This window comes from Harpia harpyja, chromosome 7 (assembly GCF_026419915.1).
Source record: "Harpia harpyja isolate bHarHar1 chromosome 7, bHarHar1 primary haplotype, whole genome shotgun sequence".
NCBI lineage: Eukaryota > Metazoa > Chordata > Aves > Accipitriformes > Accipitridae > Harpia > Harpia harpyja.
Genome location: NC_068946.1, coordinates 55,413,329 through 55,431,466, shown reverse-complemented (window position 1 = coordinate 55,431,466; position 18,138 = coordinate 55,413,329). Strand labels below are relative to the sequence as shown.

Genomic DNA, 18,138 nt, shown 5'->3' with positions numbered 1-18,138 from the left:
ATAAAGCAAATTCACCAGGATTAGCTTGAGGACGCCAAGCCTTGGTCACTTTACTTCACAGAAAGACCCAGAGGCCAAACCAGTCAAGCTTTCAGTCACGTTAAGAGACGGCTGAAAAAGACCAGAAACGGAAGGGAGGTGATGGCCGACTCCAAGCCTTCGTGCCCTCCCTGAAGGCGCAGCAACGAGCCGCCTTTCGCCAGCCCACCCTCTCCCTACCCTTCCCGGGATTTTCCCGTTTTCGACAGGACGCCACAACGCGGGTGCTGCCCACGGGCTATTTACCAGCGATGATGCCTCAGGGCTCCGCAGCCGAAATCCACACAACCGCCTCCCCCCCCCCACTCCGCGCCGTTTAGCTGAGGGACGGTGGGACGCGCAACCCTCATGCCCCTCCGGGGGGTGCAGGGGGTAGAGGGCAAGGGCGGGAGACCGCCTTGCCGCCGGGGAGGCGGCCCGGCCGGGCTCCCCTCCGCTGAGGAGGCGGCGGAGGACGCCGCCATCTCCCTCCGACGTGATTTCGAGGAAAAGGAGCGGCGGCCTCCGCGGGGACCGGGGCTCCCTCCCCCCCCCCCCAAAGTGTGACAGGATCGTGGGCGGGGGGAGGAAGGGAGACCGGGGGACCCGCCAGCTCCTCCTCCTCCGCCCCGCGGGAAAGCGAAAGCGAAAGCGGGCGGCTCCGGTCACGGCGGGGAGGTGATTTCGGAGGGGAGCGGAGGGGTCGTGGGGAGCCCGGCTGCCTCCGCTTCTGTAAGTTGTGTGAGCCCCGGCTTGCGTCCTCAGGCCGGGGAGGCCGCTTTGTCTCCCGCCCCGGTGCCCGTCGGTGCTCGCCCTCGCCGGGCAGCGAGCCGCGGGCTCTTGGTGGCGTTCGGCCCCGGGGGGTGGCTGGAGGGGGTGGCTGGGACGCGGTCCCCGGTCTCAGCCCGGGAGGTGAGGGGCTAGCGCCGGCGGTTGGGCTGCTAGAGCTTCGAGCGCGGGCGCCAGCCGCCTTTGCGGTCCCCCGGACCATGAGGGAAAGCATGGCGGAGCGGACGAGGCTGGCCCGGTAGCTGCCGGCTGGGCCATCCTGTGGAGAAACCAAGGGAAGATATTTAATCAGTTACGCTACTTTAGCTTTTCTAAATCGAGAATCGGTAGGTAAGTGAGTAAATTTTGGTTGCCGAACGCAAATCAGAAGGGGATTCCCGGATCGTTAACCAAAGACGGCCTCCATTTCAAGCCTTGTTCTTGAATGCAGCAGGTGCGGTGGTGTCGGGTAAAAACCAAGCTCAGGATTTCCAGGTGAGAGCGTCGGATATGTCCAGCCGGGTCAGGATGCTGGGCTGCCAGCTGCTCAGGTCTTGGCAGTTGGTAGACGACACTGCTCAGACGGTGTCTAACCCGTGGTGCGAAGCCCTTGTGCTGCCCCGGCATCCACAGGTTGGATTTGCTTGGGGATCTGTGCGCCTTAGCGTCTGTTTCTGGATCAGTGGCCCATGACCTTATCTAAATTCCTTTTTACCTGCCTCCACAAAACGTTGCGGCAACGGATTCCAGATTTTACGTTGTCTGCTGTGTAAAGGAAATGTTTTCATTTGTGTTAAGCAGGATTAAGAGTTATGTCTCTGAAGCACAGAACATACAGAATGTTAAGCATGTGTGTAACATTACAAAAGTAGTGTAAAGGTAAGTACGTAAGTTTCAGAACAGAAAAATTAAGTTGTGCAATACAGAATTCCTCACATATGTCTCTGGCTTTTATGCTTAGTAAGGAAGGAGGCTTCAGATATCCAATATATATCACTTTTGCCTATAAAATGATAGAACATTTACATTTAAAAATTCTTTTAGCTCAACACAGCTTCTGGTATTCCCTTCTGGTATTCTGTTCTGCTGCAAAAAAAAGCCAATACACACAATGTTGTAATTTTTTTTCCTTTTCCCTCAGGTTTCAATGGATTTTACAAGTCCCCCGCTATCTTTAAAAGATAATGGTTTTGTGAGTATTTCCTCATGTGCTGCCTGGAAAAAAAATCTGTATTTGACAACAGTATTTCTGAATGAAGGTTTGTGGTAGGACTGCTAGGACAGTGCTTCTGAAACTTCTTGTCTCATCGTCTTCCATCCTTTAATACCTTGGACATTCCTCATTCCCGCCTCCTGTTGCCATAGGGAGAGTCCCATTCCAAAGTGTCTGCATTAAAGATTCTGTTAGAATTTTCCTGTCCTACCTCGCTTGCTCATCTGTCTCTGTGGAGGTTTCTTAGGGGAATTTCCTTTTTCCTGGTGCCTCCCTTGATTCAGTTCCTGCAGCGCGGCAAGTAGTTTGGATGGGGCTTTCCCTGGGACTTCTTGTGTTTTCCTTGTTATTTTTTTCTTTCTTTCAGGTTGAAAACTGTTGTCTTAGACCATTTTTCAGTAAAAAAAGAGGCAACCTTTCTTATCAGCTTCCAGCTGTGGCAGGTGCATCCTTCTATTTTCCTGCACTCAATCCCTTGAGCGAAGGAATTTTTTTTCTGGTTTTAAGTTATATGCAGATGGGGTTTTCCCTGTTGCTTAATAGGCATTTGAAACTAGACAAAATAGTGGAAAAAATTATTTTATATTTTATTGTTTTTAGGAAATACCCAGCATTACCAAGAGAATTGACAAGATTATCTAATTTAGATCTTTTCCATGCCTAAATTTTATGGTTCACATTCAAGTTTTATGTAATCTGAAGTAAAAGGGAGGGATTGCTTCAACAGGTCTCTTTGGATTTTTTTTTTTTCTGCAGAATATTGCAGCCATAGAAACAAAACAGAACAGAGAAGATTGTCTGTCTTCTTGGGCTTTATCCAGTTGTAGTTTTCCCATGCTTGTGAACTTCTGCCCTGAAGTACTTAAATTCTGAAATGCTTCTTTTATCACCTTCCTACTGCTTGTTGTTACCTTTTATTGTCCAATCTCCCTGAGCTTTGAAGCATCGGGTCTTGAAATTTTTTCCTCATTAGGCCTGTATATTCTTTATACATTCTCTTAGAGGAACTGCTGAGAAAGCATACAGATAAACATTTGTGGGTTTGAGGGGCTTAGATCCCTATGGAAGAATATAGAGACAGCTTGCTTTTATTATTTATCAGAATACTAGCCTGTGAATATTTTCAGTTGGATAGTTAGCAAATAATGATTACTGACCAGGATCCATTTTCTTAGATTTTTGTCCTGTCCAGCCATTGAAATAGTTCAATGATTTGGCCTAAGTGTCTGAATGCATTTTTTAAAAATTATGTGGTATATGCTATTCTCTGGCATGCAGATAGGAAGGTTTAATTACGAAATATAATTGGTCTCTCAAAATGTTTGACTCACTGCATGTCTGGCCTGCGTAACTGGAGAAAAACAGCAAATGGGCACACAGGCAAAATACATTGGACTTTCATTAACAGACATACATTGAAAACTACCATGGCAAAACGCTTCATCCAGCTGCAGAGGGTTTATTTTTTTTACTTTGAAGATTCATTTGAATTGTTTGAAGTGTCTCAGTTATTGCCTAGTGGAGGGGAAAACCTGTGTGTGCCTCTTCTTTTCTCTCCAGAGTATGGCAACCCCTGACCCTTTTGGCACATCAAAAGATGAGATGGAAAGACTTGAGGGAGAACTGAAGAAATGGAAGGCAAGTTCTACAAAGCACATAGAATCGTGGAAAATAGCTGAAAGATACTTGGAAGACCTTTAGTCCAGCCTTCTAAAACCAAATCAACTTTCCCCCAATCGTAGCATGTTTGCCTAACTTGTCCTCTATTCTTCAGTGGTACATGCTTGTGTTGATCTCAGTGGTAACTACACTTGTAAGTCTAAGAAAAATATTTAGCCAAAGTGTTAAAAATAAATAAAGGTCTTACTTAAGGTTTTGTTTGTTCCTGTGGAAGAAAAAAGAATTTAAAAGTCTTTTTCTTTTTACTATCCAGGAAAGAGTTGAAAAAGCAGAAAAAGCAAAAGCTGACCTTCTTCTCTGTAAATTAAGTGCTGATGAAGAGTGTGTTAAAGCAGAGGAGGAGCTGATAAAGCTAAAGGACTTTCAAGAGAAACAGCATAAGAACGTAATTATGTCTAGGGACACCCATGAGGTATGGAGAAGGCTTACTCATAACTGTTAGTATTTGGGGAGTTGTGAAGGAGGTGTTGATTAGAAAAAATGAGAGTAATATTTCCTTTTCAGTTTAAATGGCTTTACCGGTTTGCAGACTGTATGACTAGAATGTTCTACACATAGTTTTCCAGTGGCAGATTAAGAATCAGTGCAATAAAATAAGTCTTACGGCAATGTTGGAAGAGTGAAGGTAAAACTGAGACCTGTTTTGTATAGAAGATGAAGACTGACAAAACCAGTCTTCCTCTTCCAAGATTCACCGGTAACAGACGGGTTTCAGTTTTGCGTGATGCAGATAAAATTGAATGGACTGATTCTACCGCTTTGTCAACTCCCAGCCCGTCTTAGAAGATGTTACAGCACCCAAGGGGTTAGCATTTCTTAAGTGACAATAAGCTGGGCAAGAGACAGAACCTGTTTGAAGAGGCCTCCTCTCTCTAGAACTACTTGGTCCTAGAACTAATTGGTTCATTACCTCAATATGCCATGTGTAGTCATTGGTACAGTAATAGGATAAGTTTCCATAAGTTGTCAAGGAGGTGGTTTCAGTGAAGTTTGGTTTGGCCTGTAAATCACTGATGACAAGTTATGGCTTCAATATTACAAGCTATTAAAATATAATTAATAGGTTAAGTACATTCAGGTTGGCAGGAGATTTTCCGCAAGTTGGTTTTGGTTCTCCAGTCATAAGTATTTGGCTTTTATACCCAGAAGAGGTCATTATCATCATCTAGCTTTTGTTTTACATTATCTTCAGCTGATGGGAACTGTTCTAAATGTCTCAAGTGGTTAATGACTTTAACGGAGCCATCTTCTAATTGTGGATGGCTGGAGCTGACTACATCTGCTGTGTTTACTTCTCATTCTGTTGTGTACCCTGTCCAGGAAGTACTGGATTTAGTCACATAGGCTTTATGCCCATTTAGGATTCATTGGTGTGGAGGAAGTATGTAGCAAATAGGGGGTAGAAGAGGTGTTCCCTCTTCCTTGCTGAAGTATAAAGAGGGAAGAGTAGCGGTTTGTTAGAAACTGCCCTTACCTGGTAAACTTTTCAGAAAAGGGAATAACAGTTACTAAGATCACACATGGTATAAAAAAATAAAATGTTTATGTGTTGACATAGGCTCTGACCTTGCATGTATAAGGAACTGACATAACTATGGAAAGTGCTGTGCAACTTATGGTACACTTGGTGCTTGGAAACACTAATGCCTCTCTTCAAAAACCCTCTTACTGTAATTTACTTTGACTGAAACTGTTCCTCAGTGAGTGAATTTACCTTGCGGATAGTTAAAGCTATGCAAAAAATGCATCGTGCACGGCTGTCATGTAGAATAATTAAAAGTTGAAACAGTTTCTGATGTCTACAGATTTTGCTGAAATACATTTGTGTCTTCTGTGTGTTTAATTTTGCATTTAATACTTTTTGGGCTGTAGAGAGAACTCCATGTACTAATTGAAGAAAACGCTGAGCTGAAGAGAGAGATTGAAAAGCTCAAAGAAGACCTTGCAAAATGTAGTTCAGGGCTTTCACGGGATGGTCAGGTAAAGTTTGAAATATTTTGCAATTTGTCTTTTGGAAGGGCACACTTTTATTTTGCCAGTTCTAGGCCATTGGGGCCAGTTGTTCAGCATTTGAACCTCTACTCATTTCAATATAAAATACAGCATGAAGTTTTATTTTCTTATTTTACCTGGCAAGATAATGTGTTTATACAGAGCTTGAAATTCTATCCAAGTGTTACCTTGTTTAATGATAACAATGTTACAATACTAGCTTTAGCTTTCTAAATTACATTTCTCATTTTAGGAGATGTCAGTTAAGTCCAGCCTCCTAAATTTCCTATGCAGTCATTGGACAGGGCAAGGCTCCTCTAGAAGGAGATTCAGTATGAACAGGGGGCTACACCCAGTGTCTGAATTATCTTTAGGAAGAGTTTCTCTCTTTCCGTTGGCAGCAGAGGAAAGAAAGGAGGCTCACAGATAAGATGCTGGTTTTGAAGATAGGTGGCAGGAATGCTTTAATTACTCCGGTTATTTTATCTTGACACAAACAGTATTTTTCTTCCACACAGGGTTTTATTTTGAACTAGTTACGTAAAGGGGAAAAAAGAGTTATCTGAAACTCCCTCAAGTCTATCAGAGCAGCCTTTCCCAACCAACATTTTCATGAACAGTTTTAATCTATCCTAGTTATAAAATACGTGGATATTCTTACCTATTTTACTAAGATGGCAACAAACAAGGCTGTTCATTAGCAGACTTCCCATTGCTGTAGAGCAGTGATGCAATTAGGCAAGAATAAATGGCAACACAAGTGACTCCGATACTTGCATTTTGCAAATTTTAGACACCAAAAGTATTCTACTTCTGTGGGTGGAAATCCCTGTGGACTTCAATTGAATTTTTACTGTGTACAGTCAAGTTTAAGTTCAAAGTTAATCAAAGGGGACCCCCCCCCCCACCTCATTGACAAAAATCCCAGGAATAGACAAGTACAACTAGTCAGTTTAGTTAGAAGAGTTCTACGTGTTTAATGAGCCATGACTTCAATCTGACTATTAAACTTAAAAAGACCAAAATACAGGTAGCACTTCAAGGAAAGACTACCATTCATTTTTCTGTTCTGCAATAAATTACAGAAATTATTTTTTTTCCTGTCTTGATTCTAAAATATTAGATTAAAAAAAAGGTAGCAGAAATGAAAATGAAGTTCAGTCACATGGAAGAAATGAAGAATGACTATGCAGATATGAATACTCACTGTGTTTTTGGTGTAACTACAAAACTCCCATTCAGGCTGAATCAAAACCAGGCACTGCTTACTTTTGAAGATGAAGAAGGTATGACACATATTTTATGTATAAAATTAATGTCTCTGTTGTATTTCATTGCCAAAGGAAAAAGATGTACATAAACATTTTGGAAAAAAAATATCAACAACAGCCAAAGAAAGAATATACAGAGAACCTTTCACTATTATGATACCGATCAGTAGAAAAAAAATTCTTGCAAGCACTCTGCATGTTTTTGTTGGATTACCAGATTTCTGCTCCCAGCTAATACTAACAATGCTTGGTGTTTGAAATTGGGAATATGTTTCGACCTCACAGAGTATTGTCAAGAATGAGTCAAAATGTTTTGACAGCAGAATTTGGTTATTTTCTTTACTCTGGGCAGTACCTTATTCTGACAGCAGTTACGTTGGTTAAGTGTACACATCAGATGATGGGTAGATCTGAGACGACAGAGGGATGGTGCAGTCTGTAACTTGCCTGCTTCCCACTGAGATGCTTGCTGTTGGGACAGCCTGGTGCCTGCCTGCAAGGAGCCTGCAGGCAGTCTGGCTAGGCCTGCTTGCTGGGTGGCTCAGTTACGCAAGTATATTCCAGATACAAAACTAATGTCTGATTCATTTCTTTCAGCTAAAATCTAACATTGCTAATAGGCATTCTCTGCACCTGGTAGCGATGTGTGGTTTTCATCCAAGGATATTTTCTGTACTCCTCTAAAGATAGTATGATATTTTACCTGTTGCCTATAACCACTGAGATTTTATGGAAGTAGACATGCCTGAAGATAGTAGATCTGGTAGTGGGATCTGGTTGCCTAACTGTTATTTATTTCTTCTTTATTGATGCAGAAGGAGATTTTGCTTAAGAGAGTGGGGAATAGTTTTGGTTTTATAATGATTAAACAAGGCTTTTCATATCTGAAAACTTGTGATTTTCCTTAGTTGCCCAGAGACTGATAAAAATGGGTAAGCATGCTGTGAACCTGGACAGCAAAATAGCAGATGTGAGAGTCAAGCCTTTTGCACTTGAAATGGGAGTCAAGTTTGAGGTAATCAACTGAGATATGATACTGTAAAGATACGAACTTGCAGTACTTAAAAAGCTTTAAGTTCAGTTTTTTGGGTGTTTTCAGTTACAAAGTTCACAAAAAATTAATTTTTTTAGCTTCATGTTACTATTTCTGGAAAGAAGATCAATGTTTCAGAAGTACCTGAGCTATCCATTCCTGAAGACTGGATGAGAGACAAATTAGAGCTGAATTTCTACAAATCTGAACAGGGAGGAGGAGAAGTAGAAAATGTGAACTATGACAAGCAATCTAGAACAGCTGTTATTACATTCCTCAGACCTGGAGGTATAGTATGTAATACTTCGTTAGGTAGATGTACAGGCCATATTGTCTATTCTGTGCTACATTCCATTCCATATTACATTCTGTGTTTACTTAACCACTGAATGTAGCAAATTCTTCCCACAAAGAGTTAAGTAGATCAGGAAAAGATGTGGGTTCACCCACACATCTGTAAATAAAGCAGTATTTCATCATATTCCTTTTTGATCAAACATGACCTGATATGCAGTTTGCGAGCTTGCTTTCTTTCTTAACTTTGTCAAAACCCTATTTTTTCTTTGCATTGCTGGACACATATTGCAAAAAGAAAATTAGGAAAATGTGTTTGATTTAAGCTCTTGTTTCATGACAATGAAGTTAGACAGGCATTCAGATTGCCCAACTGTATGAAATTTGATGAAGATCGGTGGAGCCACATCCATTTAGAGCAGCTGCTTTAGATTTATTTCAGAAGCTTTTGTGGGTATTTAAGGATTTTGCTTTTTTGGAAATGCCAAATAAACTTTTTGTAAAATGCATATGAAGAATCTACAAGTGTGCTATCATATACTAGTTTCCAAATCCATATAAGAAAAATTAGTCTGTTCTTTGATATGCTTATAAAATGCATTTTAGATTATATTATTCTTACTCCTCTTTTTCTCATTCTCCATTACAGCAGCTAATGGCTTGGTGAGATGTACTAAATATCCTTTGTTTGTAAATGGAAGGTGCTATAGGCTTTCTGTTTCCCCAAACACTGACGTACACTTGGAAAAGTTTCAGGTAAAAGAATCTAGTCCAGGCTAACCGCTAAATAGAACAGATATGTGGGAAATATGAGATATGGGCAGAATTTTCAGTTCCGAGGACTGCAGAAGCTTTTGTGTCATGCGCTTTGTGGAACTTAATAGCAAGTGTGAGTCTGCAATATGGCGCTCTGCTTATAATCTTGGTTTTGCAGTGTGAAAGCTATAATTTATTTTAAAAGAATGTGCATGTCTTTCCTTGATCAAATTATATCATTACTTACCATAATGTCTGTGCTAGACAGGAGGCAAATACTGAATTGTTTGTGAAGTGAAGTAGGTTAATAGTAAACACAACAACGTTTTTCCAAGTCACAAAGCACTGTCATATTCATCCCTAATGAGAGGCCGTGTTGATAGTCTCAGCAGAGACCCTTGTTGTTCTATGAAACATTTGCTCATTCATTTTTTTTCATTCATTCATTCAACCCAAATAATGACTTCTTTTCCGGTAACACTAGTCTGCTTGCTCATCATATTCTCACTGAAATTGTCTTCTACTTTGTATGAATAGATTGTAATCAAGTCAGTATTGTGTATATAATCAGGCCTTTATAATTAAAGCATTGACTGGAGTGTGTGCATTTATGAGATACAACAGCATTCTTTGCAGGTGTGTATTATGTATTGGCATGGATTTTTACGGAGTGATGCTGTCTAGAGTCATCAGCGATCCCCAAATCCAGTGTGTGGGACACACCATTTCAGGAGGCTAGGTGCATTGCCTATTGAACTCCGTAGTGTATGACAGAGTTCTGAACTCCTGCTATTTTCAGTGACAGAAATATACCACACTGTCCAAAGTCTTAAAATGTAATCAAAGATCCTAGCCATATCTGATCAAGGATATGTTTATTTCTAGTATCTGTGAGTTCCTTTAGATGTACATGCAACAGCTGATGTGTAATAGGAGTTTGTTTTTCTTTCCTCAATAGCTCTATTGTGGGATTTCTAAGAAGACCATTCTGTTGAAAAGAATTGAAGAGACGGAAGATGACGAGGAAAGTGTACAGGACATGATTGAAATTCATTTTCAAAAGCCTAGTAATAGTGGTGGGGAAATAGAGAAAGTCAAATATGTATCGAAAGGAGTAACATGGGTTTGGTTTGAGGAGGATACTTAGAATGCCGTATAGGAAATTGTAGATTGAACTCATGAAGTTCTGAGGTTTTGCTTCATGAGAGGCGTAGGAAGTTACGCAGACATTGTGCTTTAATGTTCTGAAATTACACTTGAAAAAGAGGAACTACCTGTCGTTCTGATTTGTGTAATGGCACAGACTTTGCATGAAAATTTAGTAAAACTCACTGCTTGGCGTTCCAGAGGTTCCTGATTAAAGTCATAGAAAAAGTCTTTACCAGCACTTGAAACTTACAATTTAAGATGGCTTTCTGCAAATTTGCAGATTTTGTATCTTGCAAATCTTAGATAGGTCACATACTCCAAAGTGGGATAAATCTGCTCCTTCTTACATTTTGGTTACAAAAGCCATATGTAATCTCAATCAAAAGCATCTTCACGGACCTGCGTTTTTTAAAGTGCCACAGCTTCAGAAGGTAGCTCGGACAGAACTCCAGTCCTGCTGAGACTGCTGTGTGCCACCATAACTCAAATACCTGAAAAGAGTTATGCTGTAATTTCATAATATCCGTATTATCAAATTCTTCATAAAATTAAAATATAAAAAGGGAGAGTGCAAAACCACCGCAGATTTACTCAGGAAATAGTGCCTATAAGGCATTTCTTATAAAGAAATGCCATAGCAGTAATGCTGCTTTTAGCTGTTGCAATTTTGTTACTTCTCTTAGGATCTGATGCAAATTCTGCTGAGCTTCCGATAAGTTAATAGCCTGGTTTATTTGCTTTTAATACTTGTTTCTACAGTTACATTTTTCCTCATGTTTGTTCATGGTTTTGCTTATTTTAAAATATTACAGTTAAGAATTGAGATGATTCTGTATCTAAAACAGATTGCTTTGTAAGAATGCTGGGGAAAAAGTCCGATGGTGGACGCTGTGTCTGAGGTATCTGTGTTGGTGCAGGTGACTGGCCCGGCTGCTGGCTCTGGGAGGGTCTGTAGAGAGGGGTCAGCTGGAAAAAGGCATATAGGGTTTAGGGCAACTTAATTTTTCAGCGTGTAAAATCACCCTTTTGTTTCCAGTTCATCCTTCCAGTTCTCATTCTAAAAGACCTTTGAAATAAAATGGAAATTCCAAGGAGGAATGTTTTTTTTCTTTTCTGCTGTGGTCCTTTTTAGTTGCTGTCCTTGGGGGCTGAAACGGTTTGGCAACAATAATCTTAACTTCAAAGTAGCATGGGTCTAACATTGAAAATAACTTATTTTCATAGTTATTTGACATCTTGGTATGCAGGAAGAGCACTACAAATATACCTCAGGTATTATTATTCAAAAGAAACTGTTAGTAGGCAGTAGATACGGTTAAATATCAGAAACTGAAAGGGTACTAGCACCACAGTTGATTTTGAATTTACTGTTGGGAGAGATACATGTGACTGTAGCACCTCTTGCTGTTTAGTGCATGCAAAGGCATGGATTGATTACCTGACAATTATGAAACTAAACAAAAATAGTAGTAGTACCGGAGTATTTATGGAGATTGCCTACTTCTGCATGTAGCAGTCTTAAAACGTTGATCAGATGCCTTAAAAAAGAAAGGGGGGAAAAGCCTGATGTAGGTAAAAAATGTCATTAATTTTAATCGTACCTCACTGATAAATGTTGAGAAGTAAAGCCGTAAGAAAGAAAAGGTTTAAAATTCTCATAAGGTATCACAGTGTGCGGGAGCAGTGAGAAGCTACAGGTTTTAAGTATATAAAATCAAGGTGAGATTTGAAGGAACTTTTTAAGACAGTATTTGTGAATGTCTCGGTGTCCTCTCTGACGAATTGATTGTACCGTTTAAAGCAATAGCGGTGCCGCATAAAGGCCGCACAACAGTTTTAACGATGAAAAACAAGAATACAGAGTTCAGGCGATGTTCCTATGAATGGCAATGCCCTTTTCTTCCCCCACCTACCGGGGTGAAGTTACCTTTGGCAGCTTGGAGAACAGCTGTGACTTTTTTAATGCCCGGACTACGTACAAATACTTCACATTTTCCTAGCCGCAGCTTCCACCGTGAGCCAAACCTCGAGTCTCGCCTCCTCCAGCCGGCCCTGGCCCTGCGGACGGGACGGGTGCAGCCGCCGGGCTGCCGGTGCCCGGGGAGACGCCGACGGGGCACCGGGAGGCGGTGGGCTAGCCAGGGTACGTTGCCTTTGCCGGGCCGGGGAGGGTTCCTGCCACGAAATGTGAATAAAAATCGGGGGTATTGCTTCTTCCAAGACCTTCCCCGCGGCGTGGGGCGGCGCGGAGGAGGAGGAGGAGGAGGAGGTGCCCCGTCCCGTGTCCCCTCCCGCCGCGGGGCTCCGGGAACGCGGGACCCGCCGTTTCTCTTTCGGTTTCACCGCCGGGCCGGGGCCGGACGAGCCCGCCGGCTCCTCGCCGAGTCTCCCCGCGGCGGAAAGAGGCGAGGGCGGGGGGGGGGGGAAGGCGGGCAGCCGCTCTCCGCCCGCTCCCCGGGACGCCGGCGGCAGCCATGGCAAGTGCCTGCGGCCGGGGGGGGGGGGGGGCGAGCAGGGCCGTGAGGGGAGGGTCGCCGACCCGCCGTGCCAGGGGAAGGGCCGGTTCCCGGCGGGAGGTTGCGGGGAATGGCGGATGCGCTGCCGTGAGGCCGGGGGAGAGCCCGGGCCTTCCCGCCGGCCGGTTCCCGCCGCCGGAGCTCCCTCACAGGGGAGCGACCCGGGCCTGCGGGTAGGTCCCGGCAGGCGGGGCGGGAAGGGGGGGTCTTCTCCTCGCACCGCTCGTTAGAAACCGCGGAGAGTTAAAAGTAACGGCGAGGTGAACAAAGGGAGCGAAGCGTGGCCGCCTCTCCCTCGGTCCCCCTGAAGAAATAAATAAATACCGGGCGCTCGGACAGCAGTGCTCTGCCGCGGCCTGCTGTCCGGGCCCTCCAGTCAGTTAGTGGTAGCAACAGGTCTGATTCCCCCCCCCTCAGCAGTGATAACGTTTCCTTTTTTTAATAACACTGAGAACCGGCGGGGTCTACGGGTAAGTCTTCACATCCGACCTCTCGCCGGCGTCGACCCGCGTAGCAGATTGGCCAAGAAACGGCAAAACGCGCGGCCTGGCCTTCGGCGGCTCCGCGTTATCTGCCTGGCAGCGGCCACCGAACGCTGGCTTGTCTTACAAGTGATTCAGCTCAAAACGAACTCTACGTTCATGGGGGTTTTTTTGTCTAACCCCAATAGCAGGCATGGGTGTTGTTCCAAAATACCAGCTGGCAAGGTGCGAGATGCTGTCTGGCAGCTGAGTGCTCCCGCTCGTGCACGGGCCGCATCGGCTGTGTGAAGCGTGAGAAAATCCTGCATAAAGCTCCGTCAATCTTGGAAGCACCCTGTTTATATTCTCTTCATGTTGTCTCATTAGTGCAGAAACTTCCTTTCACACGAACATTACCACCAAAATAATTGCCTAATATAATTAAAGCTCCTGGCTCTTTAAATTTGATGGGTGATAAAAAAAGGCCTTACGTCTTCATGAATTAAAAGCTTGCATGGTTGCACAGTCTCATTTAATCTGTCTCCTCACTCCCTTCAGAAACACTGCAGTGGTGGTCCACAAGGCTTTCGACGCACGTCAACGAAGCATTCGCCCCCGGCGGCACATTCTGCAGGCTTTGTAACTGCTGTGCTGGCCCTAATGTTTTATGCAGCCCAGGTCCAGAAGAAACTTTGTAAGGGAAGCCTAAAGAATTTAGATGGAGTGACTGACCTCGAGTACAGTCGCTCTGAAGTTATTGACAGTTTGTTCCCATGAACGCTGCCATGCAGACATACTAAATTATTTTCTTTCTTCCAAAAAGTCAATGAACTGTTACAAAATTTACTCGGTGTTCCACCATTTACAGTAATTTTGCCATGATATTCCCAATGAAATATTACTGTTTATGTCTGTGTAGTAAGAACGGAAAGAAAATACGCTTTTCTTAACAAGACATGAATGCAAATCCTATTTAGGATGGATTTCATGTTTGCTGCATTGGGAGGTTTGGGTCTGATGAAAATCATGTGTGTAGTTAGTTGTTTTACGCACTGCGAGTCTCAGATGGCTGGGATTATGTTCTTCCAATTTAACAAGGTTATCCATTTAGTAAGTGGAGAGAGATGAGTCAGAGCACAACCCTAGATCCCAGCTCTCACGAATTTGACAAGTAAGGACAGTCTGAATCTGACCCTTCCACTCTGAAAAGACAGTCCTTACTGAACAGTACGTGCAATTTTTCATTCTCTTCAAATTTTGAATATTAGAATCGGAGGAAACAACCTGATCAGTGTGACACTGGACCTTTCATTTGAGAAACTGTTAAATTTAGTTCTAATTTTTACCGCTTTAAGGAAAGAAAATATTCAGAGGGTGTAAATTACACTTAAGAGTCAGGGCATTTTTTACTGCAGTAATGTAAAGGTGCCTGAGGGAGTCTGGCATTCACTGAAATCTGATTTCAGCAGTCTTCTTAATTACCTACTAAACGCGCATGTTGTCTGTGCAAAAGGAAGGGGAGTCATTTCAGCAGTCGGGGTGAATCTGGGTAACCTCTATGGGAGGTCACCGGTACTCCTCACATTTACAAGTGTGCCATGTCTCTGTGCGCAGGCAACAGCACAAGCTGCTAAATCAGCAAGGACAGTTGTCATCACTGGTGTTCCAGATGGCCTTCTGCACAATGATGTCATGACTGACATACTGATGATTCATTTCCAAATGTCGAAGAACAACGGCGGAGATGTGGAAGAAGTAATGTATCCAACAAGGAGAAAAGGCGTTGCATATGTAACTTTTGAAGATCAGGAAGGTATTTAGATTAATGTACTATAGTAAATACAGCCATCCCCCAAAGAATTAGCCCTAGAATGTTAACCCTAAACCAAATCATTTTAAATTGTTTACTGGTACTAGGATTTTATAGAACTGGGAGACTAACACCTCTCTTTTAGTCAGTCAAAGTTTTAGGATTCTATTTCTGTTCATTGAAGTCGTGACTCTGAACGGGCTTCGTGCAAAGCATTTTGTTATGTTTGTTTTTAGGAATAAATTTATACCATGCATAACAGATATGATTTTTGTAGTCAGGCTTTTCAGAATAAATCTCTGCCAATTAATGTTCTAAGAAGACAGGCTTCTGTCTCTCTCTGAACAATTTCGACTAATACATAAAATATTAGGCAAGAATATTGAATCACCTGTGTGTATGTATGGAAAATTGTGAGGGAAAGCATCAAGAGAAAAACACCTGTGAAGTGTTCTGCCATCAGACTGGCAATGACGCATTATCTTACTGCGCAACAAGTGAATCTGGCTTTCTCTTTAGTTGTAGAGAATGTTCTAAAGAAGGATGAACATCGACTAGAAGACAAGAGGCTGTCCAGATACTATCCGCTGAAAGTAACCCGTTACTGTGAAAACGTAAGCTCATTCATAACTTATCTAGTTGTACTTCCATTACTATGTTAACCATTACTTAACTTTTCTAATTCAAAATTCTAGGTCTTCAGCTCTGTCACATCTGTCCTTGATATGTCTGTTTTCAAAGATCACTTTGTTTTAGAAGATCTGATACAAGAAATTAAAAAGAAGAGCACAGCTTTAAGCTTTGGTCCTTTGCAATCCAATGGGCATATTTCTGTTCAAGGGTCATTTCCAGCAATCAAATTGCTAAGAGACTTTCTCTTACTAAAAGCAAAATCCCTTTCAGAGAAGGACAAAAGAGAAGCAAGCAAGTCCCATCAGAGACCAAGGAGGAGGCTACAGCAACAGAGACTTACCATGGAGACAAGTAATTTTGTTGATGGTGCAGATGGGGAAAAACAAGTGGTTGTTCTCGACACAGATATATATCACTACATGAAGTACTTTTTTTCCAGGACATTCCTAGTAAATGACAATGTTGTAATTTCTGACGTCACTGATGGTGATATAACTACAGTATACATTAAGAATATTGGAAATAGGTCTGATGCTGGACAGGTATTAAAAGTCAAAGAGAAAATTGAAAATCAGTCTATAAAACTCCATAACACTTTACGTAAAGAAAGGATCTACTTTCAGGAGCACACCAGAGGTGAGAAGCAGAGATATAAATGGGCATGTGAAAATCTAAAACCCCATTACCCTCATGTTTTAATCATTCCTTATGATACTCACATTGATGTTGTAGGAAATCCTGCTGAAATTTTTGAATTTACAAAGAAAGTGAGCAATAAGATTCAGAGCCTGTTTCAAACAAGGTAGAAAGTTAGTGTTCATGTTGTTTACACATTGTGCTTCTCCAGCACCAGACTGTACTGGTGCAACCTGTGCACCTCTATGTCACTGCAGATCTGTCACTGCATCTCATCTCTCGTGAGCTTAGAGTCTGAAGAAATTAGGCCTCTCCTGTCCAGATACAGCCATTTATTTCTTTTCATTAGCTGCATTTTGGGCACATGTACACTCATTCTGTCTTGCTGTCAGGGAACATGTGACGAGAAAAGAGAATTTTTTAGAGAGTTCTCATTAGCATAAGAAGTCAGACTGACAAAGCTGGGTGAGTCAACCTGATATGAAATACTGTGTTGAGTTAATGTTTCTTTGTGCAAGATGACCACTGGAAACAGGAATGGTGGCCTTTTTCTGTTGCCTTTATCTGCAGAAGGAAGTTCTTGTCATTGAGGTGCATGAAGAAGATAGAGCTTTGACACTTGAAGGGATGGGATGCTTATTAAATTTACAGGCTTGCCATGTCCTGAGAAGGACCTTAGAGGATGGCATTGGAAGTTATTGACAGTAGAAAATCAGTGAGTTTGTTTTCATAGGAGCAATAACATTTTTTTCCCCAGCTGTAACGGCATCTGCAGCATCCCTTGACAGCATGTTCTTTAGACATGAAAATGTATCCAAAGTTTTGATGTGAAAATCTTGGGGCATTTAGACTTTTGAATCAGATTCTGTTTTGCAAATCCGTTTCTATATCCACTACAGGAGTCCAAATGCCTATCCTAATTTAGGCTTTTTATAAAACCAATTTAGAAAACAACTTTCATTTTGTGATATCGGTGTGTTTGGAATACTTTGTCAAAACATAGAGAGCACCGTCTCTTTTGCCTTATGTGCAGGAAAAGTTTTAAGTTTTTATGCCATTAAAGAAATTAGTTCTACAAAATACTGTGTCCGTGTTCTTTTAACCAACCCCCAGACTTTTGATTGGAAGCCCAAACCTAAAGCCCAAGAAATGCTTTAGGCATTTTCTTGTCATGACTGATTATCCATTGCAGTTATGCCCACGAAAGAGAAAGTTGTTAAACTAGTGCCAATGCTGTGTATTAAAATATACCGTCAAAGTGGAAAGGGGATGAGCTTAAGTACTTTGCTGAATTGGAAGGAGGGGAGTAGTATTTAAAGGCTTAATCTCTTCCAAGTTCCCCTGTAGCCAGTAGGTTCACCAAGGGGGTTGGAGATGGGGCTGAAGGCGGACGACCGGAGTCAGGCCCTGGAAGAGCCCCTCCGCTGCTCCCCGCGGAGCGCAGACAGCTCTCCAGCGCCCGGCTGTTTTGGGTACTCCCCATGGAGCTTAAGCAAAGATGGGAAGTTTTTCAACCTTGTAAAAGAGAAAATCCTCTATGAAGGATAATCCTTTAATGAAATTAGTGCTCTCTTCTAGTGTCCTGATTGGTCTTCCCTTCTCTTTTCTGAAGAGCCTCATTTTTTTCTGATTCATAGCATTAGTATTTCCTATTCACTTCAATAAATGTTTAGGGCTAGACTAGTAAACTGGTGGCACTGCTGTTTGAATCCTGACTGGTTACTACTGGCTGAGCGTCGCTTTTTGAGTCAAGCTTGACAACAGAACGGTTTGCAGCATGGGCACGGGGGTCATTCAGGTCTCGCTGCCTGGCAAGCAAGATGGTTTTTACTGAACAATTTTCAGTCAAGAACTTAAAATCTTGAAAACATCACAGCTGAATAAAATTCTGTTGTTGAATCCTGGTTC

The 18,138-nt window shown here is 42.4% G+C and overlaps 2 protein-coding genes across 8 annotated transcripts; both read left to right on the top strand.

Annotated features, from left to right (window-relative positions):
* The first annotated feature begins 920 nt into the window (after positions 1-920).
* On the top strand, positions 921-11,272 carry NMI (N-myc and STAT interactor). 7 transcript variants are annotated; one of them, XM_052792660.1, is made up of 10 exons: positions 921-1,665; positions 1,928-1,978; positions 3,560-3,637; positions 3,933-4,091; positions 5,552-5,659; positions 6,795-6,957; positions 7,851-7,957; positions 8,074-8,263; positions 8,919-9,025; positions 9,984-11,272. In XM_052792660.1, exons 2-10 carry the CDS (start codon positions 1,934-1,936, stop codon positions 10,170-10,172), a joined length of 1,146 nt encoding a protein of 381 aa, XP_052648620.1. In that variant the 5' UTR covers positions 921-1,665; positions 1,928-1,933; the 3' UTR covers positions 10,173-11,272. The 7 variants fall into 7 exon arrangements, with proteins under 7 accessions (XP_052648620.1, XP_052648623.1, XP_052648619.1 ...); XM_052792663.1 differs by having other exon boundaries at positions 1,928-2,045; XM_052792659.1 differs by having other exon boundaries at positions 921-1,978.
* An 838-nt stretch (positions 11,273-12,110) lies between these two features.
* RBM43 (RNA binding motif protein 43) lies at positions 12,111-17,310 on the top strand. The gene is given in 5 exon segments (XM_052793217.1): positions 12,111-12,232; positions 12,234-12,317; positions 14,766-14,964; positions 15,481-15,575; positions 15,657-17,310. Coding segments are annotated over 5 exon segments (1,218 nt in total). The 5' UTR covers positions 12,111-12,136; the 3' UTR covers positions 16,401-17,310.
* The last annotated feature ends 828 nt before the right edge of the window (positions 17,311-18,138 follow it).

Bases quoted from the DNA above. Each gene is read 5' to 3' on its own strand.
- NMI (XM_052792660.1), top strand. From the start codon at position 1,934: ATGGATTTTACAAGTCCCCCGCTATCTTTAAAAGATAATGGTTTT. The intron at 1,979-3,559 runs GTGAGTATTTCC...TTTTCTCTCCAG, and splicing joins CTTTAAAAGATAATGGTTTT to AGTATGGCAACCCCTGACCC. The intron at 5,660-6,794 runs GTAAAGTTTGAA...CTAAAATATTAG, and splicing joins GGCTTTCACGGGATGGTCAG to ATTAAAAAAAAGGTAGCAGA.